Genomic DNA, 27,969 nt, shown 5'->3' with positions numbered 1-27,969 from the left:
CTCACCCGAAAATCTACTCTCCAAAACCTTATCAATCGGCGATGTGTGCTGGATATCTGGCGTGGATATCCGCCACTAACCCCGCTTGGGCACTTATCTTTTATTTCGCACTGGAAAGACAATAAATTTTCTCCGTTTCATTAGGCGGTAGCGCCTCCAGAGTGGATACTTATCGATGGTGTCGGTGCACTTCCAGTTTCTCGCCCATATCGGAACGGCTCAGTTTTCGCTCGGAAACCGTCGTGAACGCGTCGTCATCCGCACTGGATATCCATGGTTTTTATTTGCTAATTACATATCTAATTGATCGGGTTTGAAAAGTGTTGAAGGATGCCTACCGAAGGCGATCCAAAAACTGCTGTACCGGCAGTCAGTGCACCACCGGCCGTTCCAACAGTTGTCGTAGAACCTGCGGACGATCCAACTCCTGTACGGGTCAGCCTCTACCCGGTGCTGGACCTCGAGAATGAGAAGCCGACGGTAGGTGGAACGCTGGATCGATTATAATTTATGGCACAACATAGTAGCGGGGATTTCCCTCTAGTGGAGGGAAAACATGTTTTCCTTCATCAGGAAAAAAAAACTTTTTTATTGCCACACTGATTTGCAACCTAAATGACACCGAACGCCGAAGAGACCAACACCGGAGAGACACGGAACACCTGTTCGGGGTTTTCCTCTAATGTTCCCTTTTCATCGAATGGGCGCGATGAGGCCAAATTAGTGATTGAAGTTCCGGTGCGATGAGCTGGATTTTAACGCTTGAATAGTCACTTTGCATTGTACCGTGTGCTTCAGGGACCATGAAACATACATGGCTTGGGATGGGATGATGGGCGACATGGGCAAAGGTTGTCATTTGCCGCCACAAAATCGAAGCGGAAATGCAACTGAAACAAGCAAGAGCAGGGAACATTACTTCCACCGGGGGGATTGCTTTCAAAGAGCTTCCTTTGACCCGTCGAGTTCCTATATCTGAGAGTGGTCTTTTACCCGTTTGGTTGAGTGATTATGAAATTACGTTCTATATTGGAATATTTTTCGCCAAGTGGGCTATATAAAAGGTTCGTTGGTGTTTTGAAGACTTGGGTTTGAGTCAAAAATAGTTCGGTTGAATTGGTGACATGTTGATCCAAATATAACAAAAAGATGAAAGGGATTATGTTTTTAAATAAACTAGGTGGCTTAGCTAGGACCGATGTAATAGATTGGATAATCTTGTTTGTAATAAAATTATGTTGGGATGAGACTTTCTAGAAACAGTGTCGAACGCGTGTGTCTTCAAGACCAGGTTATTCGTGCTATGTAGGTAATGGATTATTCGTTAAGCGCTTGCCAATTTTCGATTGATAGTTACGGGAATTATCTACGATAATCGACAGGTTAACAAATGTCCAGTCTAAAATTCAGCATCACGTAAATAAGCGAACCAAGTAACTCTGGCTACGGCATTCCTTTTTCGCAGCGCATATACTTCTTGATTTTGGTATCTTGAGATATTTGCAGATCATTATAGGGGATCTAAACGCTCAGGTAGGCCAGGAGGATGAATTCAGACCAACGATTGGAAAGTTCAGCGCTCACCAGCTGACGAACGAAAATGGCCTACGCCTCATCGATTTTGCCACCTCCAAGAACATGGCCATTCGTAGCACCTTTTTCCAGCACAGCCTCCCGTATCGTTACACCTGGAGATCACCACAACAAACGCAATCGCAAATCGACCACGTTCTGATTGAAGGACGGCACTTCTCCGACATTATGGACGTCAGGACCTATCGTGGAGCTAATATCGACTCTGATCACTACCTGGTGATGGTTAAACTGCGCCCAAAACTCTCCGTTATTAACAATGTACAGTCCCGCGGCCGCCCCGGTACGATCTGGAGCGACTGAAGCAACCGGATGTCGCCACCGCATACGCGCAGAATCTCGAGGCAGCGTTGCCGGACGAGGGTGTGCTCGATGTGGCCCCTCTAGAGGACTGCTGGAGTACAGTCAAAGCAGCCATCAACAACGCAGCCGAGAGCACTATCGGGTACGTAGAACGGAGTCGACGAAACGATTGGTTCGACGAAAAGTGCAGAGCGGTTCTGGAGGAGAAGGATGCAGCGCGGGCGGCAGACCCGTCTCTTCCGGGAGAAAAAGCGCCGCCTGGAAGAAGCGGAGTGCGAGGAAATAGAACTGCTGTGCCGTTAACAAGAAACACGTAAGTTCTACCAGAAGCTCAACGCATCCCGCAAAGGCTACGTGCCGCAAGCCGAAATCTGTCGAAATCTCCTGAAGGACAAACGTGAGGTGATCGAAAGGTGGAAGCAGCACTTCATCGAGCACCTGAACGGCAAAGAGAATGTAGACACGGAAAACCAAGGCAGCGGAGGAAATGACTATGTTGGTGCAGCAGAGAACGGGAACAAGATCAAGATGGGCCCGGAAAAGTTGGCCACCTGTCTGCACCAGTTAGTAGTCAAGATCTGGGAAACCGAATAGCTAGTGGAAGGAAAGGATAATCTGAAAACGACAAGATAATGTGTGAGAACTTTCGAACGATCACTATTTTGAATACCGTTTACAAAGTGCTATCCCAGATCATCTTCCGTCGTCTTTCACCTAAAGTAAATGAGTTCATGGGAAGTTACCAAGCCGGTTTCATCGACGGCCGGTCGACAACGGACCAGCTCCAGAAATGCCGTGAATACCAGGTCCCAACGCACCACCTGTTCATCGACTTCAAAGCGGCATACGACAGTATCGACCGTACAGAACTATGGAAAATTATGGACGAGTACAGCTTTCCCGGGAAGCTTACCAGACTAATAAAAGCAACGATGATGGTGTGCAGAACAGCGTAAGGATTTCGGGTGAACTATCCAGTTCATTCGAATCTCGACGGGGACTACGACAAGGTGATGGACTTTCCTGCCTACTATTCAACATCGCCCTGGAAGGTGTTATGCGACGTGCCGGGCTCAACAGCCGGGGTACGATCTTCACGAAATCCAGCCAATTTGTCTGTTTTGCGGATGACATGGATATTATTGCCAGAACATTTGGAACGGTGGCAGAACAGTACACCCGCCTGAAACGTGAAGCAGCAAAGGTTGCACTGGTGGTGAATGCGGCTAAGACAAAGTACATGCTGGTAGGTGGGACTGAGCGCGACAGGACAAATCTTGGCAGCAATGTTACGATAGACGGGGATACTTTCGAGGTGGTAGAAGAATTCGTCTACCTCGGATCCTTGCTAACAGCTGAAAATAACGTGAGCCGTGAAATACGAAGGCGCGTCATCAGTGGAAGTCGTGCCTACTATGGGCCCCAGAAGAAACTGCGGTCAAAAAAGATTCACCCCCGCACCAAATGTACCATGTACAAGACGTTAATAAGACCGGTGGTTCTCTACGGACACGAGACATGGACGATGCTCGAGGAGGACCTGCAAGCACTCGGAGTTTTCGAGCGACTGGTGCTAAGGACGATCTTCGGCGGTGTGCAGGAGAACGGTGTGTGGCGGAGAAGGATGAACCACGAGCTCGCTGCACTTTACGGCGAACACAGTATCCAGAAAGTGGCCAAAGCTGGAAGGATACGATGGGCAGGGCATGTTGCAAGAATGCCGGACAACAACCCTGCAAAGTTGGTGTTTGCTAACCATCCGGTTGGTACAAGAAGGCGTGGAGCGCAGAGAGCACGATGGGCGGACCAGGTGGAGCGTGATCTGGCGAGTGTTGGGCGTGACCGAGGATGGAGAGCTGCAGCTGCAAATCGAGTATTATGGCGGCAAATTGTTGATTCAGTAATACCGTCAGTGGGGGTGTCATTGGGCCAAAACTGCATAGTCCATCCCTTTGTATGTCGTTACAACAATACTCTAGCTCTAAATCAATGTTGAATTAGGTAGACACGTTCATTTATATATTGTTTAGGATTGTTGAAAGTATAAATGCTTAAACTTTAATTTTGACAATAATAAAGAGTAATTAAAATTGGCCCAATTTCACCCCTTCGAGGGGGTGACATTGGACCAAACACTAAAATTCAATCCAAATAGTTCAATGTGAGAAAATATCGCTTGCAAATCAAAACTAGTGAATATATAGCTGCTTGCGCACAACCTATCAGTGCCTAGTCACTGATAACATCACAGACAAACAAACGTGAAAGTTTGACCACATTTATTGTAAACGATCGTTGATCAATTACAATACATCCGCTATCCCCTGGATATAACTCCAACTAGCATGCTCAAAAGACAAAAGAAATATTTCCTTATCATCTACCTATAAACTGATATGCTTGCATTTTTAATTTAGCATGAATCTCACATTTATTCCTAAAACAAACGCCGTTTTATGCATAAAATAATGGGAATACTCGCAGTTGTTTTAATTCACATTTGTAGGGTTCTCGTACTGACTACATTGCTTTTATATGGCCCAAAGTCACCCCAAAATGAGTTATTTGCCCTACAGCTCGAATTAATAAGTTTTTCATGCAAAATAGCATACAAAACCAAGAAAACTTATATTACTTCTCAAAACAACTACCCAATATATCTAGAGAACAACAGTTCATTACATGTTCGATATTCAGCTATTTTCTACTGGGCATTTTAAAACAACGATTTTGTACAGTACGCTTAACCATGATATTTACATCACGTTTTCTTAATGGAAAATTAACAAAATGTGATATTTTTCTACAGCGGATGATCAACGCAAGTTATATTTGCCATATGGTATCAGCTTTTTGATAATCACTTTAATAAATGTTAGTATATTGAGTGAAACATCTTTCTTGATTTTTGGCCCAAAGTTACCCCCCAGGCCCAATGTCACCCCGACTGGCGGTATCATGAATTTGATGTGAACTAAATAAATGAATGAATGTTTGGGAATGTATAAATTAATCTGTGGGAAAAACGGAAATTGAACTCGGACCTCCTGACTTATTGTCACTCACCTTAGCATGTACACCACTCATAACAGGCGAATTCGACGGAAGCTAACGATCCCTCTGCATCCGGTGGCAGGAATGAGAACCCTACGAAAAGAGTGACTACGCCAAAAATGCCATGGCGCAGCATAGGCAAAGTGCACTTTTTTCACTTTTTCTTATCGAATTCCGCATCGTAGAGTAACAAATGAGCACTTTTTGGATAGAAAATTTAATTCTCTTTCAGATGCGCCTTGATCTGGTAGGGGGATTAGGGGCATAATGGACACCCTAAGCAAATGAGTATGTTAGGCCTGTATAACAGACAAAAACTTAACATATTATCAGTTGGCTTACAATTTTAACTTGTTTCCTACGTATTTTTATCATTTACACCTGGTAGAATGTCATTATTGTGAAGAAATAATGAATTGAAAACCGTGTGTTTTTTGGGGCTGGCAGGAAAGGTACGGGGCGAAATGGACACCCATCGAGGAATAATGGATACCCCTGCATATTTTATGCTGTATCTTTGAGAATATCGACCAGTTAAGAAATTTGCCTACGGAGATCAATATCACAGATGAGGGGGTTAGAAGCAGAGGGGTGTAAGTGACAAAAACCCACTTTCGAGAAAATGAGGTTTAAAGTTTTTGACCATTTTTTCTTGCCATACAAAATGTATGGAGTTTCAAAACCAACACAATTTTCTCTGATTTATTGTAATTTTTCCAATCATCGTAGAAACAAACTTAAAAAAGTTCCTGAAAGCTTGAAATCTGAAGAATTTTATGATATGCTCAGCTCAAAATCGACAAAATGGTCACTTACACCCCTTTGATTCTGGGCCCCTCAGATATAATTCTCCATCTTAGACGAGTTTACATAACTTTAAAGTTAATTAATTCATTTTTAGGCTAAAATAATCAGATTGAATTTTTTCAAACTCTCTAAAACGCCTAACAGTATGCAATATGCGTACATCCATTCGTAATTGCCAGTGTTCATTTTGCCCCGAATAGACTACAAAATTGAAATTGCTATTTTCAGTGTGTTCTGATAAAAAATATAATACTTCATCCATTGCTAAATCTACGTATACATGTAGATAAGCTAACAATTCACTTGTTTGTATGGTGGACACACTCAGTCACTCGTAATACCTTATTTGCTACTGCTTCAATATTATAAGAAATCCACCATATAAAAAACATACCTCAATTTCTATGATATTTTTATTATTTTAAAGGTATATAAATGGTACTTTTGAAAAATAGAACAATGACTTGTTCCTTTATACTTATGCATTAAAAAATTTACATAAAAGTCAACGGTTTCGGCAAAAACAGGGGTGTTCATTTCGCCCCGGGTGTCCATTATGCCCCTAATCCCCCTACCTACCGAACACGAACAATTTATGTGAATAATTTGAGGAGCTCTTGCCATGCCTCCGGCGGGCGATCTTCCGGATTTTTTATTAGCTGGTCAATCCGGTGTCTGTTGGTGTGGGCATCAAGATTGATGGTAATGGAAGCCATTACCAATGGAAAATAGCAACTACCAAGGCAAAATATAAGTTAATTTTTTGTGTGAACAAACAATTTTCTTCTCATCTCACCTAGCGCCTCTACAATTGGGGGTCATTCGAATTCTTCTATTGTATACTTATCCTCGAAAACAAGAGAAATACTTGTTGAATCTGAATAGTCAAGATTATAAGTTGAACAAAGTCTGTATTGAGGCTGAAGAAGCGATGTGGACTTTACGAAAACATGCTTGGGTCGGCTATCAAACAAAATGATCGAGACATGTAAAATTTTCACTTTTCAAAAAGTAGTCAAATAGCTGTAACTTTTTTTAACTTCAACTTTTTTCTTGTTAATAATTTCAAGTTTAGTTAAGCGTCTTTAAAAGCTTATTATATGAGTCATAAACACTCAACATTTCATTGTATTTGGTTCATTTAATCCGGAGATATAACAGTTTAAATTTGGCTATCGGATAATTATGGCTTTTTCTAGAAACTTTCTAATTTTATGTAGAACAGCCCGATCTTGCCCAAAATTGGACCATTGATACACAACTAGTTGATTAACTGACAGTAAAAATTTTAGATTTTTTGATGCACTTTTCAAAAAGTTACAGCTATTCGACCATGTTTTGAAAAGGGAAAATTTCACCTGTCTCGATAATTTTGTCTATCCCCTGTATTATTTGATTTAAGGTTGAACAACAGATGATTAATTCTTTATGTTGGTGTATGTTTCAAAGCTGGTTACCCAGATGAATAATATTCTATTCAACTCGATATTCAGCCATCTATGTATTGCTGATTCAACCTCTTTAGAACAAGCCATCACTTCTTATTTTTTAAATTTATTAATGACACTTTATACTATAAAGTGCATTCGTGTCAACTTCTTATTTTGATAACACATTCTCGACGTTTTGTCTTTTGACGTTTCGTCGCTAAGCCGATCTGTTTCATCGGGATATCTTTTGATGTAAATCAATGATGTGATAATTGCTGGAGATTTTATGATCATTTCATGCCAGTTACTTTAGATTTTGGATTAAAAAATATCGCTTTTTTCTGGATATGTTATACTTTTACTATGTTTTTCATCCATAGTGGGGTTATTGAATTCAGTTTTGTGTAAAAAATGATGTTGGCTCATAAATTTTATTTGAAAAAGCATTGTTTTTTTTTGCGAAAGTCATACGATTTTGAAAGATATTGCCTTAATTTAGGTTTAGTGAACTAAGTTTATTGCTTACATATGAAATACATCACCTGTAAGAATTTCAAAACTTTATTCAGATTCAGCATCATCAAATTTAGTTCACTCAATCATTTCAAATGTTTTGAAATTATATCACTATGGTTGATCAACTTCACCACAGATTCCAAATTTGCCCATTTAAAAGGCCAAATGCTGCAATCACACTTATTTTACAGTCACTTGTTCGGCTGTTCTATTTTCGGTAAAAGTTTGGATTACCGAAGTTCAGCACAGTTTTACCGAAGTTCAGTTATTCTTTACCAAACGTTCGGTAAGCATTACCGATGATTCAGTACAGTTTACCGAACGTTCGGTATTTTTTCGTCGGGCTTCGGTAATATTTTGCTGAACATTCGGTTATCTGAACTTTTACCGAAAATAGAACAGCTGAATACGGTACTTTATTTTAAGTGTGATTTCTTGTAGGAACTTCGTTTAAGGAACTTGATTCAGATCCCTTCAGTATATGTTTTAAACATTTTTGTTTAGAATCATGTACTTTGTACCTGATTTTATCGGAAAGAATAGGTAGATGAATAGCATAGGCGCCACCTTGTGACGTAGTTGGGGGGTGGCGAAGCTCTTTAAAATTGAACAAAATGCAACTTTTTTCGGCTAGTTTCCACGTGAATATGCCTGATTTGGGCAAACAGCATAGAATTTGATAGTATTTCATTGATTTTGAGAGGCCTTGCCACAAGTTGGCGCGTATGATGAATAGTGATCAACTTCCCCCATATTACGGTAACTCACTATGTAATTCACCAACTAATAAAATCACTCACACACTCTCACGGAGCAAATCTCACATATTAAGTAACCCACCAACTTACTGCCTCAATCACTGAATCACTAACTCATGAGGCATTTCATGCTTTGAAAGAATAGTATTTTTTTACATCGCCTAAAAACTTAATGCACGGTAGATGTCAAATAGGATTTTATAAATGTTTCAAGGGGCTTATAGGGGCGTTCCAAGGTATAACGGGGCGTTCCAGAAAGATTTCAGAGGCGTTTGAGGAGATTTCAGGGAGTTTCAGTATGTTTCAGGGCGCTTTTAGGGGCGTTTCAGGGCATTTCAATGGGTTACAAGCCGTTTCAGAGATATTTCAGAGGCATTTTAAGGGGTCTCAGGCAGTGTTTGTAAAATCACACTCAAAGCGACTCATGAACCGCTCCTGCGTGAGCAAACTCGCACGCGATTCTGAATCATTATCTCACGCGCGAGATTTTCATGCAAAATCTCGCTCTCACGAGTCAAGAGCCGAGATCTTGTTCGCTTGTAAAACCAATCCAAATCAATTTGAACGGCATTCAATGTTATTGTACGCTAGATTTGCTGATGTTCTATCATATAGTCCTTAAAATTTCGATGTAAATAATAAGAAAACCAGGAAATAAAGCAATGAGTGAAATAACGAGTCAACTCATGCATGATTTTTTCGACGGTGAAGTGGGCAAGTCAAGAATCGCACGTGAAACAACTCGCCTATGAGATTTGAGTTTTTACCAAGACTGGTCTCAGGGGGTTCCTGGATGTTTTAGGTGGGTTTTTAGGTGTGTATCAATGCGCTTCCGGGCGTTTCAAGGGGTGATACGACATTTGAGGGAGGGTTGGAATTGCTTAAGGAGGTTTCACGGGCTTCTGGGGTTTCCAGGATGTCTCAGGGAGGCCTTAAGGGACGTTCCAATGCGCTTGAGGGCGTTTCAAGGGGTTACTGAACGTTTCATGTTATAAGGTTTCAGATATGCTCGTAACTACTTCAATGTCTTACGCGCAGGGATGGGAACACTCACTTGCGAAGAATTACACTCACTTGCCATTTTCTCAGCTCAGAAGCGTGCAATCAAGAAACGATGTATGGACGACTTTTGCCTTGTGGTTTTTTCTAAAACTTTGCCGAATAGAGTAGGGGTCGCTCACGAATCCCAAAGTCGTGACAGAGCTGTGAAAGCGACTCTCCACGAGGTGAGTGTAAATTACATTCACCTCGTGGAGAGTTGCCTTCGCATCTCACTCACGAATTCGGTATGCGTGTGCGACCTCTGCTATATTCGGTAAACTTTTAGACAAAATCACAAGGCAAAAGTCGTCCATACATCGTTTTTTGATTGCACGTTTCTGAGCTGAGAAAACAGCAAGTGAGTGTAATTCTTCGCAAGTGAGTGTTCCCATCCTTGCTTACGCGCTTATTGTGCACTAGGGTAAGGGAGGTATTTTGGACCCCTTTAGGAAGTGGATGAACAATTCAGCGAAAAAAGAAGGTTCCCACTTCAAAATATGGATAATTTCAGTAGGCATTACGTAGAGCAACAAGTTTTCTGTCGAAACAGGCCAAACAGAACTCAAAATTGGTGTAGTAAATACAAGAAATATCAAAACTCCTGAAGGTTCTCGGACCTTTATTTTGGACCACCTGATTTTATTTTGGACCACCAAGTGCACATATTTTGGCCCACCAAATTAAACTTCAATTGATTCATGAAATGAAAGCCACCTCAGCAAAAATTTAAAAATAGTTAAAACTACGTGAAGTTTACATCTTTTCTATTCATTTTTTGAGGCAGGGAACGTTTAAAAATTACGTAACGGTAAAAAAAGATGAAATTTTGTTGCAATTGCCAGTTTTTACGCATTGTAGTATGATGTTTCATAAAAAAAATGTGACGTGAAACGTGTATTTATTAACTATTGCATGACGTCAGTCACTATGTATAAATTACGTAACGCTTAATAGGAAGTGTGGAAGTCTAGTGATTTTGCTAAGTATAAAGATGTTCCACACATATTTTAATGAGTGGAAAGGCCATCAAAAATAAAGTAATTTGAATGATACGTAATTTGTCAAACATACATTAGATAACACATTGTCGCAGTCATCAACTGATTGCCGAGAAGGACAACTTTTCTAAAATGGATGACTAAACACCTGGAAATTTCAACTTGTCGACAAGTTGTTAGGACACAAACCGAATCGAAATTTTTAACTTGGCGAAAAGTTGTTAGAACAAATCGAACCCACAACAATCTCATTGTAAAATAAACGTATAATAACCCAGATCACGGGAGATCCCAACTTATTCTATTTATATGTTTTTAGAGTACATTACATTGGCATGAATATTTTGTCCCTTAAGAAGGAACTGGAGAGATGGATCTGACAGGTGGTCCAAAATATGTCCACATCTGATTATGTTGAACATATTTTGGCCATACCTCAAACCACCATTTTAGTGAATATTATCACTCCACCGAGGTTAAGAACAGTTTATTTTGAGTTCTTACAAGGCCCTAACTACATTCACATGAAATAAATATTTACTTGTAAAATTTAATACCTCTTAGAAGCCGACTACAAATTTGTCACCTTCTTTGTTTTTGGTGCTTTTCCGTGCGTTTCATTGGAAGTGAAAACATTTTCTCTATTTTTGATACTGAACAGCATATTTAACTGACATCCAAAATAAAGGTCGTCACATAATTGAATACTTTTCGTGTTCCAATAAAAAATTAGCAAGATTTAGTAGAGATTATGTGATAAATATCATAAAACTCCCTAGGTGGGCCAAAATACCTGCCCGGTCCAAAATACCTCCACTACCCTACAGCCAAAGTCCACGATTTCGGAGCTAGGGGGCCAAATCACTGTAGCTACGCTTTGTGTGAAGAATTAGCATTAAGTTAAAATTCACAAAAAAAAAAAAAAAAAAAAAAAAAACTGTAGCTACGCACATGGTTTCAGGTGCGATTCAGGAGGTTTCAGGAGATTCCACGCTGTTTCAGGGCATTTCAAGGCATCAAGGACATTCAGGAAGGATTCAGATGATTTTCATGGGGGTTTTATGGGGTTCTAGCATACTTCAGGTGAGTTTCTGGGGGCGTTGCAATGTGTTCCAAGGTATTTCTAGGAGTTACAGGACGGAAGGACGTTTCAGGGAGGTTTCAGATGCACTACAGGGTGTTTCAAGGGACTTTATAGGGCTTATGGATATTAAAAAAAAAGACACGGACAACGTCTTCAGCTTTCGGCTGTATACAGACTGTTTTAAACTTAACATTAGACAACGGACAACGGAGCATGCACCAGTGGAAACGGGGAAGAAACTATTCTCACGAAAAGTTTCAACGCCCGAAGCGGGAATCGAACCCTCACCCCATAGCATGGTGCGATTATAAGCTTGGTGACCCTAACCGCACGGCTACGAGGCTCCACAAATTTTAGGTGAACTTTGAGAAGGTTTCGGTAGAGATGGGCAAAACAGTTCTGTTAGGGGAACCATTCTTAATTGAACAGTTCCTCAGAAAGAACTAGTTCTTTTGAACCGTTCTTCCGTTCAGTTGTTATGGTTGTTTTGTGAACCTAAGTTTGGCGTTTGTACGTTGCCGTGTTATTCATTTACGTGACAGCATAAAAAAGCAAATCCGTCACTGCAAAAATAGGTATGTAGGATTTGTGATACTGTGGATTGACCATTTATCAATAACCGTTATTTGACCGGCTGCATGTTATGGGAGTACTATTTTGCGAGATAGTTGCTTAGATCATGTATAACGTTCGTTCTCACAGAATCCAATAATCATTAATTGAAAAGGCTGAATGAACAGTCCTGAAAGACATTCAGTTTACCTGTTTTTTAGAGAGCGGAGAACTATCGTTCTTTTAAAACGAATGATAGTTCATTCATTCTCTCTTTAGAACTAGTTCTTCGGAACCGTTCGCGAACGGTTCGCCCATCTCTAGTTTCGGGGTTGTTTCAGAGGTGTTTGGTGGGATTTCAGGGGGTTTCAGGTGGGCTTTTAGGGCATTTCAAGGCGAAACCCACTGACAATCGTTCAGAACTTTCTGAAAATCCGTTAGAACCTTTATTACACACCTTAAACCCTCCGAAACCCCCGAAAACGCCTCGGTAACTTCCTGAAATGCCTCCGAAATTCTTCTTGCACCCCTTCAATCTAATGTAACGCACTTGAAACCCTCGAAAACGCCTATGTAACGCCACTGTAACTTCTCTGAAACCCGCCGAAAACACTCTAAAGCTTCTTGAAAGGCCTCCGAAATTCCCCTAGAGCCCCCTCTGATCCCATGTAATGCGCTTGAAACCCTGTGAAACTCCTGAAAACGCCTATATAACTAACACCTCTTCAACATCTCGGAAACCCGCCGAAAATCCTCTGGACTTCCTGAAATCCGCAGAAATCCCCCTTATACGCCCTCGAACCTTATGACACGCACCTAAGACCCTACAAACCCCCGAGAACCCCTGAAACACCTCCGAAATATACCTTAAACGTTCTAAAACACCTTCAAATGCCTCAAACCACCCCTAAAAGCCCTCCTTAAACATCTTGGAGCCCCCAGAAGCCCCGAAACTCTAGACTTTTACGATTTTTTTCCACGTGGACCGCGTATAAATAAACATTAGTGTATTGCAAAGAAGGCAAGAAAATTTCTGTAACGAAAAGTTCCTGGACCGACCGAGATTTGAACCCGTCACCTCTAGCATGGTGATGCTGGGTACCCAGTGGACACCTTCCTATAAAAGAAAAAGATGATGTGAAATTGTTCTGAATTAACGGCAACATTTTGAGTGAAGAATTTCTCTGGTGACATCTGAGTTAACTATCTAGGTGAAAACTGTTAGGAAATAGACAGACATAGATGGTCAACTTAGAACGAGCTATTATCAATTTTGAGGAGGTATACGACTGGGAGGAAATGTTGAATTGTTGTGGCTTTCTCAGTCTAAGAGCATTGAAACGGCTGTGTATGTTTAATGTATATTTGTAATGTGTCTATGTTCTAATGTTGTATATCATTTTTAGTTATCCCTTGAAAAAGGTCCAATACACGGAAAAGGAGAAAGCCACAACAATTCAACAGCTATTATCAATAAAACGGCGTTTGACTATTGATTTTTTCTACACCGATGAAACGATCGAACCAAATAATCATATATCAGAAATGTCGCGAAAAGCGTTGATCGAACGAATGCTTCATGACCTATGATTCTACTGCAACCGATGGAATTCCCCGACAATATTTGTCTGTTTCTGATTTCCTTCAAATCCCCTGATTAACACAAATCCCATTCATGCAACGAAAAAAAGACGTCACCACGTTCCACACTTTAAGACCACTTCAATTTTTGTCGCCAGCTTAGACTAATTCCCTGTTATCTGTCATCTTCCCCTACAGCACGTTCCAGCTGTTATACCGCCGTCTACACCACGATCAGAGCTGGACGTGCCCAGCCTCGATGACACCTTCGATCCAACTCACACACCGACGATATCGTACCGAAAGCGGCCCATCTCGGTCATATCGAACAGCAAGCCGCCGCCGGTGATGCAACGAGCCGTTTCATATCAGCCCTCGATGGGGGGACACTCGCACCGGTCACATGGCTCGACCTCGGCCAACGAGCACCTGATCCCACCGCCGTCCACTCCCGAAGAGAAGAAGAAGTTTACTCTGCGATATTTGGCCGTGGTGACGGCACTGAGCTACACGATATTTCTGGTGGTGTTCGGGTTGATAGCTTTTGTGACGGATGCCGTGGAGAACAATAAACGATACCCGCTGGCGGAAGTTTTTGGGCTGTACATGGTTTCGGTGGGGATTGTGTATTTTGCGTTTTTGTACACCAACATACGGTTACACGTGCACAGGACACACAGAGCTCTCGAAGAGTTGGAACGAAGGCAGCAGGCCTACGACGAAATGATGGCAAAGACTTCGGCGCAGTTCAACCATGGACCACTGGCGCTGAACCCGAATGCCCCTCAGAAGAATACACCTCACGATTGGGATATGCCACGGCTGAAGCCAGTTCCTCACCTTTATTGTTTTGTGAGTGGCAGACACGGAGAGTTCATCTACTTGAAGCTGGGAGCCACTTGGTTCTGCTTCGGATTGTTGATCCATTCGGTGCTGCTACTGTCTTACCAAGGAATTCTGATGAACAGCACCGATGGCAAATGGGCTGCTTGTGCATCGAATGTAACCATTGCCCTGGAAGTTCTGTTTCTCAGCTACTGTCTGTTTTTGGTTTTCTTCTTCTGGAAATATGCCAACGTGGTGATCAATCATTACCGAGGATTGGCACGATTTGGACTGATGCATGCCATCGGTACGGCTTTGGCCTTCTGGGTTTACACAATCGTTCGAGAAACTCACGTCGCCATCCGGATAAAACAAGCGTCCAAAGAAAGCAACGTAGTAGAAATCGATAAAACTTCGTGGGAATTTTGTCCGGGTCCGGAAGAACTGAACAACATTTTGACGACCTTTTCGCCGTACCTGTACCCGTTTGTGATTGAATTCAACATTTTGATCGTCGGTTTGCTGTACATGATCTACGCGAATATCAACCGATGTCCGAAGAAACTGTCGGTCAAAGGTCACGGAGGTCATGGACACAGCCATGGCCACGGTAGTCAACGAAGTGTACATTCCGGCGATGATGACAGTGTGTGTTCGGATGTGCAGGACAACACGATTGATCACGATATTGAGGTCAAGGGGAAAATGGTTGTTTACGGTGATTGCCATGCATCGAGTCGAGGACTGTTTGTGGGACTGGTGCTGATTGTGGCTACTGTAGTGGTCATCATTCTGTTTCACATCGCCTCCAGAGATGAGTAAGTATAATTGTTGTGATCGTTTTTCAGGGTTTTATTGAGAATTACAGCAGTATTTTATTGGCCCATATAGCCGAGGCGGTAAACGCACGGGTATTTAGCATGACCATGCTGAGGGTGACGGGTTCGATTCCCGGTCGGTCCAGGATCTTTTCGTGAAGCAAATTTCTTTGACTTCCTTGGGCATAGAGTATCTTCGTGCCTGCCACATGATATACACATGCAAAATGGTCATTGGCAGAGGAAGCTCTCAGTTAAAAACTGTGGAAGTGCTCATTGAACACTAAGCTGAGAAGCAGGCTTTGTCCCAGTGAGGACGTTACGCCAAGAAGAAGAAGAGCAGTATTTTATTCTACAGGGGATAGACAAAATAATCGGGACAGGCCAAATTTTCACTTTTCAAAAAGTGTTCAATTAGCTGCAACTTTTTGAATAGTGCATCAAATATTCACTGTAAGTTCATCAACTAGTTGTGCATCAGTGGTCCAAATTTGGAAAAGATCGGGGTATTCTTCATGAAGTTTTGAAGATTCTTGAAAAAGGTATAACTATCCGATAACCAACTTTAAGCTGTTGAGAATATTTGATGCACTTTTCACAAAATTACAGCTAGTTGAACATTTTTTGAAAAAGTGAAAGTTTTGCCTGTCCCGATCATTTTGTCTATCCCCTGTACCTGATAATCTTGAGAAATCAATGTTAATGGGTTTTGGCAAGCCTTATAAGTTAAGCAAAATACAAGTAGCCAAGATTTCAAGTTGCAACGAAAATAGCAATCTAATTTTGATCGCATTGATAAAAGTATTGATGTGCTAAATTAGAACGTCGATGCAAATATTTCAAAAATATATTCACGTGAACAACAACATTACTGTGTACAAATATATAAGTATTCCACTTATCATCGATTTGTTTTGATTCTCTATCGCTTGGCACGTTTCTCCACCAGCAATATTTTATTTTGGTTCTGGCAAAACAAAAACAACTTCATGTCTGCAGCAGCTACCGCAGCAGCATAGGTATTAGAATGTAATATTTATCAGAATATGAGATTTATCGCAGATATCAACCGGTACCGTAATCAGACTACCGAATTTCAACCAAGTTGTTGCGGAACACACTTCAAAAGAAAGCACGTTTTTGCGATACCGGCTTTAAAAAATAGCACGGGCGTTATTATCGTAATTGTTTCGAAATTCTTATCACGATTGGTGTAATTCATTGAAATGTTCCTTTGAAGCGGTTATCGGAAGGTGGGAGCTTGGCAATTTATACGTAGTATACGAATTCAGGTGTGCTCAAAAGAACTTCCTACACATTTATAGCGCATTTAGTTCACCACTGGACTATCGCACTAGTTTCACGAGTGCGAAAACGCTAATAAAAGTGCGCGATTGCATCAAATCAACTCGGTGTCTTCAGAGCACTTGTTCACCATAGATTGAAGAATTAGTGCGCCGAAGACATCAACCTGATTTGATGCAATCGCGCACTTTTATTTACGTTTTCGCACTATAGAAGTCGCAGTTCGCAGTCCAGTGGTGAAATAAATGCGGTATATTGAATGTCATTTGCAACGTTAGGAAGGAGAAATCACTTTTTGTTTAGTAAAACATCTCTACATAAAGTGCGTACGGAATCAAATTGCGCCACGGAAATAGTGTAAAACTTTTGATTGCATGCATCAAAATGGCTGATTTTTCAACCACTAACAGTATATTGTGATAGAAGTGAGGATTCTCACAACTGAGGCGACTGCGGCAACAGTGCGATGCGCAGGTGGCCGCCGCAGCCGTTAGACTACGGAAGGGGCCGGCTGGGACACAGGTAGCTTTGGTTCAGCGCGTACTCCAGGGATCTGCGGCCTTAGCTCAGGTACCGCAGGTGGTACGTTCGGCCGGGGTACAGCAGATGCACTCGTCGAAGGTTGTGGTTCAGCAATCGGAGTTGCCGCAGTTATTGGCGGCGGAACGACAGCACATGGAGTCTGTTCCGGGACATCACTTCGTGGAACAGCTGGAACGGTTTCTATCTCCACAGGGATCGCCGGTAGCGTAGGGCGTGCTGGCAGGTTATCACCGACCTCCCGTAGCTGGTCGATATGGCGCTTCCAGAGTCGACCGTCATCCAACTTGATGTTGTAGTGAAGTTTGCCCATCAGTTTCTGTGCAACGTGACCGTATTTCCACTTCTCCTTGTCCAAATAGTCACAAGTAGCGGCTCTCGTCCCCTCCGCGAGCGATTTGGCACAAACATCTGGATTCTTCGCGGTGGCAGAAGCGTTCGGCACCATCAGGTCAAGTCGAGACCGGATTTGTCTGTTAAACAGCATCATTGCAGGTGACTTTCCGGTGGCAGGGTATATGGTTTTCCGGTAGCTGAGCAGGATGTTGCAGAGCTCCGGATGCATCCTCGACTTGTCGCAGCTTAGAGCATTCATTTTGTTCTTGAACGTTTGGATAAAACGCTCGGCCTGTCCGTTTGTAGCCGGGTGATACGGGGTACCCATCTTGTGAACGATTCCGTTGAGCTGCAAAACCTCTGGAATTCAATCGACGTGAACTGCACGCAGTGATCGCTGACGAGCACAGCGGGTATCCCGAAGGAAGCAAAGAATTCACGACACGCATGGATGGTGGTGCTTGTGGTGATGTCGCGGAGGATCCGTACTTCCGGCCACTTGGTGTAGGCATCCCCAAACACGATAAAGTACGTGCCCATGAATGGACCTGCAAAGTCCACGTGCACTCTCTCAAATGGCTCCTTTGGTTTCTCCCAGCAGTGCAGAGGAACCTTCACTGGATCAGGGTGTGTCATCTGACAAGCCGCGCAGCATCGGACAAGCTCCTCGATGTCCTTGTCGATTCACTCCCACCAGACGTAGCCTCTGGCGAGCGACTTCAGCCGTGTAGTCCCAAAGTGAGCAGAGTACAGCCCCGTTAACACCTTCCGTCGCAAATCCGGTGGGACATACACACGGATCCCGCGCATGATTCATCCTTGTTGTAGTGCGAACTCGGTTTGATCGCTTCCGAACCGATCGCGGGCTTCCACCGTTTTCCAGTTTTTCAGACCTTGCAGTAGCACTTGTACCGTAGAATCAGCAGCAGTCGACTTCGCGAGATCGTCGACCATCAGCGGCAGCGTCTCGATTATGCTGACCTCAAGCAAGTCAACCTCCTCGACGACGTTGTCCGGTGTCTTCGCACCGACCGACAAACGGGAAAATGCATCCGCATTGTAATGCTCCTTCGTTGGACGAAACTTGATAATATAGCGGAACGACGCGAGGAATGTCGCGTAGTGCTGCATCCGCAGTGCCGACATTGCCGGCAAACCCTTGGTTTCCGAAAATATCTGCTTCACCGGCTCATTGTCGGTAACGAGCCGGAACTTCCGTCCATACAAGTATTGGTAGAACTTCCACACTTCAAAGATGATCGCATATGCTTCACGGCCGATTTGCTTGTACCTTCGCTGAGTATCGTTCAGTGTCTTCAACGCGTACATGACTGGTCGCTCAGTACCGTCCAGCATAATATGGCTAAGCACTGCACCGACCCCGTATGGAGACGCATCGGTCGCCAGCACCAATGGTAACTCCGTACTGTAGTGTACCAAGAACCGGTCGGATTGCATTTCGTCCTTCACCTTCGAAAAGGCTTCTTCGCACTCCTTTGTCCAATGGAAAGCCACATTGTTACGCAGTAGACGGTTCAACGGGTATATGGTCGTACTTGGGTCGCAGGTACTCAAATGTGGGAAGAAGCGACCGTAATAATTTACCAACCCAACAAATAAGCGGACTTGATCTTTGGTCGTCGGCGCAGGCATGTTCTGAATAGCATCAATCTTATTTCTTACCTTATGGATTCCGTTGCGATCGATCAAGTAGCCGTAGTATTCGATTTGATCAGTCAAGAACTGACACTTGTCCAGGTTGATCCGCATATTGTATAGGCTGAGCCGTTTCAGTACTTCCTCAAGACGCTGCAAGTGGACCAGGTCGTTAGGCCCCGTTACTCGAATGTCGTCCAGAAATACCGTTACACCTGGAATTCCGTTCAGTACTTCCTCCATCAAGCGTTGCCAGGTTGCCGGAGCGGAGCTGACTCCATACATTAGCCTCTTCGGTCTGTATAGCCTCAGGTGAGTGCTCAAAGTGTATTCCTGATCTTCCGGACTGGAGGCTTGCGAGAGATCAATCTTCGTAAACTTCTCACCACCTGCCACATTAGCAAACAGCTCCTCGACGGTGGGCAGGGGGTGTTCATCGACCACGAGATTTGGATTCACTGTGGTCTTATAATCACCGCATAGTCGCACTCGATTGTTCATTTTCATCACTGGGACAACCGCAACCGGTGCCGCACACGCACTGTGGTTCACTTTCACCAACACACCATTCATCTCCAAGGTTTTAATCTCCTCTTCGACCGCATCCCGAATGGAAAACGGAACCGGTCGCGCACGCAAATACACCGGTCGCACATCTGGCTTCAATTGCAGCTTGGCTGTTAGCCCGTCGACTTTACCCATCGACTTCTCACAGACGTTTCCGCATCGCTCAATGAGCTTTTTCACCGATTCTGCACTGTTGTCAACCGCAATCGTGTGGACGTTTTCGTAAAACTTGTTCACATCAATGATCAGCACTTTCATCCACCCACGACCCAGCAGTGCATGCTTTTTGTTCTTCGCCATGTACAGCAACAGTTCGTGATTTTGTCCACCGTAATTCACGCGCACAACACACATTCCGCACAGCTCGATCATGTTCCCACTGTAGCTCACCAAAACAGTGTCCGGGTGATGCAGTTTAGCCGTGGGAAAGAATTTTCTCTGGTCCGACACACTCATGATCGACACTGGTGAGCCGCTGTCAACTTCAAACTTCACCGTGGCATTGTTCACTGACAGCTCCAGCCAGAACTTTTCAACGCTATTGTTGAAATCAGCAGCATCATACACGCCGCAGATCTTTTCCGTATGTACACTTTCTCCGCAGTTTCCATTTCCCGCATCTTGATCCAGCTGGTGTGTATCAGTTTTTCTTCGGGCACCCTCTGCCGCAATCTTCTTTAGGTAAACTTTTTACAAGTGGCCTGCCACCTTGCAGTAGTTGCACGTCGTCTTCACGTGCGGGCACTTATCTCCCTTCTTCTTATCACTGTGTGCTTCTGCACTCACTTTCTTAGCAGGAACGACGCACTTTTTGTTCGCCTTCGGTTTTGCGTGCTTGTTTGGCAGATGCTCCACGAGGTTCAGCTCCGGTTTTCCCCGACGCGAATGGATCCTGTCCACCTTTGGCTGACGCCTCCATCGACACTGCAATCGCACGGGCACGGTCCAGCGTAAGATTGCGCACCTCTAGCAAACGCACCAGTATTCCCCGGTCTCTGATCCCGAAAACAAACAGATTCCGCAACGCCAAAATTGCAGGTTATTGCCAACTTTCTCAAAGCAATGAGATAATCGTCGATCGATTCCTCAGCACGTTCGTCGCCTTGTTTGCGACATTTGAACCGGAAGTTTTCCAAGATCTCGAGTGGTTAAGGGTTAAACTGGTTTTCGAGAATCTGCACCACTTCGTCGTAGGTCTTCGTCTGCGATTTTTCCGGAGCAATTTTGTCCGAAACTACTTCGTAAGTTTCGGCTCCCATATAGTGCAGCAGCATCGGCAGCTTCGCCTGGGGACCAACTCCGAACAGCAAAAATGCACCCTCCAGTCGCTCCACCCAGCGGGACTATTTCATCTTATGGCGATCAAATGGCTCGACTGTGAACGTCGACTGCATCGCGACTGGGATCAAAGCAGCAGCGTATGGCGGAGTACCTCCTCCAACCGGTCCACCACCGGGAGCAAACAGAACCCGGTTTAGCGCATTGGCCACGGAATCGACCGGATTTCCGTCACCATCCCATCCTCGTCGCCAAAACGGTCGTAGCCGAGAGTAGTTTTCCGGATTATTATAATTATAAAAATACACGGAATTACACGAGGAACTCGAAACGTTTTTATTCGCGTGGTTAACATGGTGACTACAATACATAACTGAGATGCAAGTGGGGAGATTAAACAAAGCAAAACAAGATAGTTACATTGTGGGCAATTTGTGATTTGGTAGGGTTTGCCAGTAATTCAGTGTATGGCATTTTAGGTAAATTCTTGGGTAAATTTATAACACCACCCATCTGCATGATCTGTACCGGGAAATCCGTGAACAACAGACATCCAACGGGTGGTAAAAGGTGCCCGGCCTTCAAGAAAGTCGCAGTGAACAAATCGTGTAGGTAACGCAGCTGAACCTGAACCACTGTGACGCGGCTCAGCAACTGCTTTGTCAGGCGGTTTCTGAGTGCGAGACGGATATCGCCAGCATAGCGGACCCATACCGAGTATGCGCCGGCAACGGCAAATGGGTCGCGGATGGGTCCAGAAAAATGGCGTCGATGTGGACGACGGGTACATACCCCGCCCATGAGTTGGTATCTACTACCTATGAGGGCTTCGTGGTCACCAAAGTAAACCCGGTCTTCTTCTGTAGCTGTAATGCGACTCCACGGTGGCCGATCGAGCAGTTCACGCAAATGCTGGACCGTTTAACGACCGTGCTAACAGGGCGAAGGCCGGTGGTAATAGCGGGTGACTTTAATGCCTGGGCCGTGGAATGAGGAAGCCATTTCACGAACCAGCGGGGTCAGATCCTGCTAGAAACACTGGCCATCGTAGATGTCGACTTGGCTAATGTCGGTACCAAGAGTACCTTTAGTCGAAACGGAGCGGAGTCAATTATTGACGTGACCTTTTGTAGTCCTGGCCTAACAAGTAGTTCGAACTGGAGAGTAAACGATGGCTACACTCACTGCGACCACCTGGCGGTTCGCTACAGTATCGACTACAACAACAGCAGACAGCGGATAGAAGAAGAGGCGGCTAGGCCAAGGCCAAGCCCTTGCAGGTGGAAGACATCATACTTCGATGAAGGGGTATTTAGGGAGGCGCTCCGCCGTGAGTGAACCTTAATCGGTTTAGACGGCGACGAGCTGGTAGCGATGCTCTCGCGTGCATGAGATACAACCATGCCTAGGCGAGTCCACCCTAGAAATGGGAGGTCACCGGCTTACTGGTGGACCGACGCGATTGCGGACCTGCGTCGCGACTTCCTACGGGCTAGGCGGCGGATGCAGCGAGCACGATCAGAGGAAGAGCGAAACGAACGGCGGGTGGTGTTCGCCGCTGCAAAAGCCGCGCTTAAGACCGAGATAAGAGCAAGCAAAAAGGCCTGCTTTGAGGGTCTCTGCCAGAGTGCCAATACGAACCCGTGGGGTGACGCCTACAGGATCGTTATGGTCAAGACGAGAGGTGTGATGGCTCCTACAGAGCAATCTCCAGAGATGTTGGAGGGGATCATTGGAGGACTTTTTCCGCGTCATGATCCTAGTCCTTGGCCTCCTTTCGTAGGACAGCCGGGGACTGGGGCTGGCGATGAGGAGAGGGTCACCGATGTGGAACTTGCGGGGATAGCTAAGTCCCTTAGCGTAGGTAAGGCCCCAGGTCCAGACGGAGTTCCGAACCTGGCCTTAAAAGTAGCTATTGCAGAGGCTCCCGAGATGTTCAGGTCTGCTATGCAGTGTAGAGTAAGAGATTGGAATTATAAAATATAAAATGTAAATTAATGCTCCAAACAAATATAGTATCGTACGAATAAAGTATCAACATAATCGAAATAAAAAAATAAGAGGAGCGGACCTGGTGTGATGGTTAGAACACTTGACTATCACGCCGAGGACCTGGAATCGAATCCCACTCCCGACAAACTCGCAAAATGTGAGTTCTTCCTTCGGAAGGGAAGTAAAGCGTGGGTCCCGAGATGAACTAGCCAAGGGCTAAAAATCTCGTTAAAACAGATAAAAAAAATAAGAGCTCCCAATTGTATCTTGCGAAATTGCCCAATGCTACACTGTTCGAGCTACTGTCAAAGTCGGAATGTCGACTGTCGACTTATCGTCGAGAACGGTGAGCCGAGCTGTGAGCTGAGCAGCCAGTTGATAGACTATTGCAGGCACGATTGGAGGTGTTTGGGCTGCAGAGCAGCAGACCCAGCTTCACCTAGAATGGACAATTACTTCCCTCGCTCCGGCGTCGGAGCGTCGAGTAGCCGCAGCCGAATAAATAAGGCCGTACGACAGTTGGCTCGCAGTGAGGTTTAGAAGAGTTTCCTCACTGCGGCTTCTGTGTACGAGGAATAATCTGCTGCGGTCACGACATGCAGAAATACCTGGACAAGGGAGTTTTCCCAGAAGCTTGGAAGAGGCAGAGCCTGGTACTATTGCCAAAGGCGGGGAAACCACCCGGAGACCCGTCGGTATATAGACCAATATGCTTGATTGACACGGCGGGGAAGGTGCTCGAAAAGATCATCCTCAATAGAATGTTGCGGTTCACTGAGGGCGAAAATGGTCTTTCGAGTAACCAGTACGGCCTCCGGAATGGGAAGTCCACCGTAGACGCTATCTTGTCGGTTACAAAAACCGCCGAGAAAGCACTCGAGCCTAAGAGGAGGGGAATTCGCTTTTGCGCTGTAGTGACTCTGGATGTAAGGAATGCGTTTAATAGCGCCAGCTGGTCTGCTATTGCCGATGCGCTCTTGCGTCTGGGGATACCGGAGTACCTGTACAAGATTCTCGGAAGTTACTTTCAGAATCGTGTACTAGTCTACGACACGGAGGTGGGTCGGAAGTGCTTTCACATAACCTCAGGAGTCCCGCAAGGTTCCATCCTGGGTCCAGTGTTATGGAATGTCATGTACGACGAGGTGTTGAGGTTAGAGTACCCAGTGGGAGTGGTGATTGTCGGATTTGCCGACGACATTACGCTCGAAGTCTACGGTGAAACGATCGAGGAGGTAAAGTTGACTACCAACCACTCGATCAAGGTTGTGGAGGCGTGGATGCGGTCCAGGAAACTGGAGCTGGCTCACCACAAGACAGAGGTGACGGTTGTTAACAACCTGAAGTCGGAGCAGCAGACGGAGATCAGTGTAGGAGAGTGTACTATCCTGTCAAAGCGCTCCGTCAAACACTTGGGCGTGATGATCGACGATAAGCTTACCTTCGGTAGCCACGTCGATTATGCCTGTAAAAAAGCCTCCACAGCTATTGCGGCACTGTCCCGGATGATGTCCAATAGCTCTGCGGTGTACGCCAGTAAGCGCAAGCTTCTGGCTAGTGTTGCTACGTCCATACTTAGGTATGGCGGCCCGGCGTGGGGCACCGCGCTTAGTACTAAATGCTACCGACGGAAGCTGGAAAGTACTTACAGGCTTATGTGCCTGAGGGTTGCGAGCGCGTACCGTACCGTGTCACACGACGCTCTCTGCGTCATTACTGGTATGGTGCCTATCAGCATTCTTATCAGTGAGGACATGGAGTGCTTCGAAATGCGCGGCACAAGAGGCATACGCAGGACTGTCAGGATGGCCTCTATGGTCAAATGGCAGCGCGCGTGGAATAGTTCCACCAAAGGAAGGTGGACCCATAGGTTGATAACGAGGGTAGATAGTTGGATTAATAGGCGCCATGGGGAAGTTACGTTCCACCTGACACAGGTCCTTACAGGTCATGGTTGCTTCCGACAGTATCTACACCGTTTCGGGCATGTGGATTCTCCCAAATGCCCAGTGTGCAATGGTTTAGAGGAAACGGTGGAACACGTTTTGTTCGTGTGCCCGCGTTTTCGCACAATGCGTGACCGCATGCTTGCCACATGCGGGGAGGACACAAACCCGGACAACTTGGTCCAGAGGATGTGTAGGGATGAGTTTGGCTGGAACGCCGTTTCAACGGCTATCACCCATATCGTCTTGGAGCTACAGAGGGGTGGCGCGTGGACTCGGAGAATGGCTAGTTCAGATGCAGTACAAGAGGTGGTCCAGGGGTTCGGAGTCGGTTTCGTAGGTCATACCGGTGCCCTGCGGTCGAGATCGACCCTTACAGCGATTAAGTGGCCGCGGAGAGGAAGTCCCGGTAGCGGTGCTGTCGTGGCGTCGATCTACTGGGTTGGATCCGAGCCCGCGGTTGGAAAGGGGTCCCCGGCAAGGGTCGGGGCAGGTGGAGACCCTGCTGTCAGCAACCTTCTGGTGCAGCTAATAGGGCCTGAAGGGTAGTGATACCCTTGCCTTCAGCAGGTCAGATCGGGTTGCACGTAATCATCAGTTCTTGATATCTGCAAAACAGTTGGGCGCGGGCGTGGGATGGACCCTACCCTACTCGCCTTCCGAGGACAATGGCAGTATAGTGAGGACCACTCGGGAAACTGGCTAATCACCAGCATACTACCGTGATGGACTCTTCAAAGCGAGTCATCGATGCTCGTTGCTGCAGGCTACGCAGTTAACCTTGAGGGTGCGATGTGCACTATCCCCACTCTGAAGCAATGCCTTCTTCGTGGTTCCGGAGAGACGAAGAGTTTGGCGACCATAGGAATGTCGTTTAGTCGGTCGAGGAGTCCTAGCAACGTTTAGGTAAACTTTATATGTAATAGTTTTGTAAAAGTTTCAACTAAATCATGTTCAAAGTTTCTTCAACTTATTATCTTTTGAATGGGGCCTAGGGTTTTTAAATCGAACGCAAATTGTCGGATATATGGGCCTAGAAAAAGACAAGTTTTTGAGAGGGTGACTCAAAAGTTTTGATCGGAAGTATGCTGTTCGTTTATGTTCAATACTCAATATTCAAACACAGTGACCCTGAATTTTACCTAGCATCCCTTAATTGTTCTCTTTCATCTTTTCCAGCGACTACCGCGACACAGGAATTCTTCTGGATTCCATCTTCGAGCTGGTCGTCCTGGCGATCATGACCTTCTCCGTCGTGCTGGCATACTACCAAACCGCCAAACTGGACATCAACCAGCATCCCATCTCCCGCATGGATGACGTGCTACTTTTCATCGCCATCCCGGCGTTCTTCTCCGAAACCCTCTTCAGTATGATCCCGGCCTTCGAGAACGGTTCCGTCCTCAACGGGTTCATCATCTTCACGCAGCTGCTGCAAATCCTCATTCAAACGCCGTGGATCATCGATACGCTGCGGCGCTGCTCGAACTCCCCGGACCTGCGGAAAAAGAAACCCGGCAAAGAACTGGTCACCTTCCTCACCATCGCCAACGTGTCGCTGTGGATCTACTACACGTTCTCCGTCAAAACGGGTGACTTTGGCGACGAAAGGTGAGCTCCAATTATTCCCATAATCCACTTTGTCTTTTCTTGAAACAACAGACGTTAATCGAGTAATTCCGTAAAAATCCCCTTCCTAGATACGAATTCTACGGTGACGTCCTGTGGTCGATTTTGAATCATCTTTCGTTGCCGCTGATAATGTTCTATCGGTTTCACGCTTCCGTGTGTTTGGTGGATATCTGGAGACACTCGTACGAGCCGGGAGAGTTCGCTCACTGAGAAGATGCTAGGCGAGCTTGACGAACAGACGCCACGATATTACAAGATGATACGGAATTCCTATCTGCTGGATCGGAGGATACGTACGCTTGGGTAGGAGGGGAGGAGAGCCGGACGCTAATCTGGAAGTATAGATAACGGACGGGTGAGCAGCCGCCACTGACTGTGTGCTGCGATAGCGACTAGTAGCGATACCAAAGTTAACCAGACCAATGTCGGACTGGATACTGATAAATACATGCTGTACATACATTGCGTTAGACATTAATTCGAACGTAAACAGAAATGATAAATCAATATCACACAACCGTTTGGGGTTCAGTCAATGAGTTTAGACAAGAATTATGATGGGTTTGGCAGGTCGTTCAATCTACTCGACTGGTGATTTATCACCATATTGATTTTGAATTGATTTTGGTGTTCGTGATCGCATTATCGGTTGTTTCACTACTATACATACTTAGGGTGCTAGTCGAAATATGTATTGTAGAATGCGTACGACAAAATAGTTTTGGGCGAGTACGCAAATTATCTGTTAATTTTGGAACTGGCACGGGGTGTGAGATATTGCTAAAAACCCAGATTATTCCACCTAGTGGTGATAGTGCCTTTCTCGTCAAATATGTACTCATGATCTTTCAGTCGACGCAATAAATCTTGCAAGGTGAGTGATCAGCCCTTAATCTCTGTGCTTTGGTAACGGACGGGAAGAAGGAAATTCTCATAACAGCGGTCTGGGACTGTACCATCTACGCATTTCTGAATCCTGAGAATACTTTATTAAGAAAAGCTAGAAATTTATAAAAGTTATCATCGAATTGGGAAACTTATTGATGGCACTTATTCGGACGTTATGTTCAACGTAGTCCTCTCAGATGACTCCTTGACTACCTTCACTGGAGACCGATCCATACCAAGATGACTATTAAGAGCTAGGATAAAACTTTTTCCACAGATCACTTTGAGCTCTTCGAAAAAGTTTTTTCTGCACATTTTAGGCCGTATTTAATTACCATTGGTTACAAGATTCATGTAAAATTTGTAATGTAGTAATTTGAATTGCCAATACCAAATCAGAAACTAATTTCCACATTATTTACAGAGTTCGCCCTCCAGCCGCATCAAAATTTTGCGCAGTCATTTTAGA

The 27,969-nt window shown here is 44.8% G+C and overlaps 2 protein-coding genes across 2 annotated transcripts in view; one reads left to right on the top strand and one right to left on the bottom strand.

The window, feature by feature from the left end:
* The window catches only part of LOC134285187 (uncharacterized), a 316,349-nt gene that overhangs the window by 153,221 nt on the left and 135,159 nt on the right, over positions 1-27,969 (bottom strand). The window lies entirely within an intron of this gene.
* LOC109432382 (proton channel OtopLc) lies at positions 65-27,090 on the top strand. Its single transcript, XM_029852530.2, has 4 exons — positions 65-480; positions 13,916-15,360; positions 26,160-26,591; positions 26,681-27,090. Exons 1-4 carry the CDS (start codon positions 331-333, stop codon positions 26,820-26,822), a joined length of 2,169 nt encoding a protein of 722 aa, XP_029708390.1. The 5' UTR covers positions 65-330; the 3' UTR covers positions 26,823-27,090.

The sequence above is a fragment of the Aedes albopictus genome, chromosome 1 (assembly GCF_035046485.1).
Source record: "Aedes albopictus strain Foshan chromosome 1, AalbF5, whole genome shotgun sequence".
In the NCBI taxonomy this organism is placed as follows: domain Eukaryota; kingdom Metazoa; phylum Arthropoda; class Insecta; order Diptera; family Culicidae; genus Aedes; species Aedes albopictus.
This window is presented reverse-complemented; position numbering and strand designations above follow the sequence as displayed.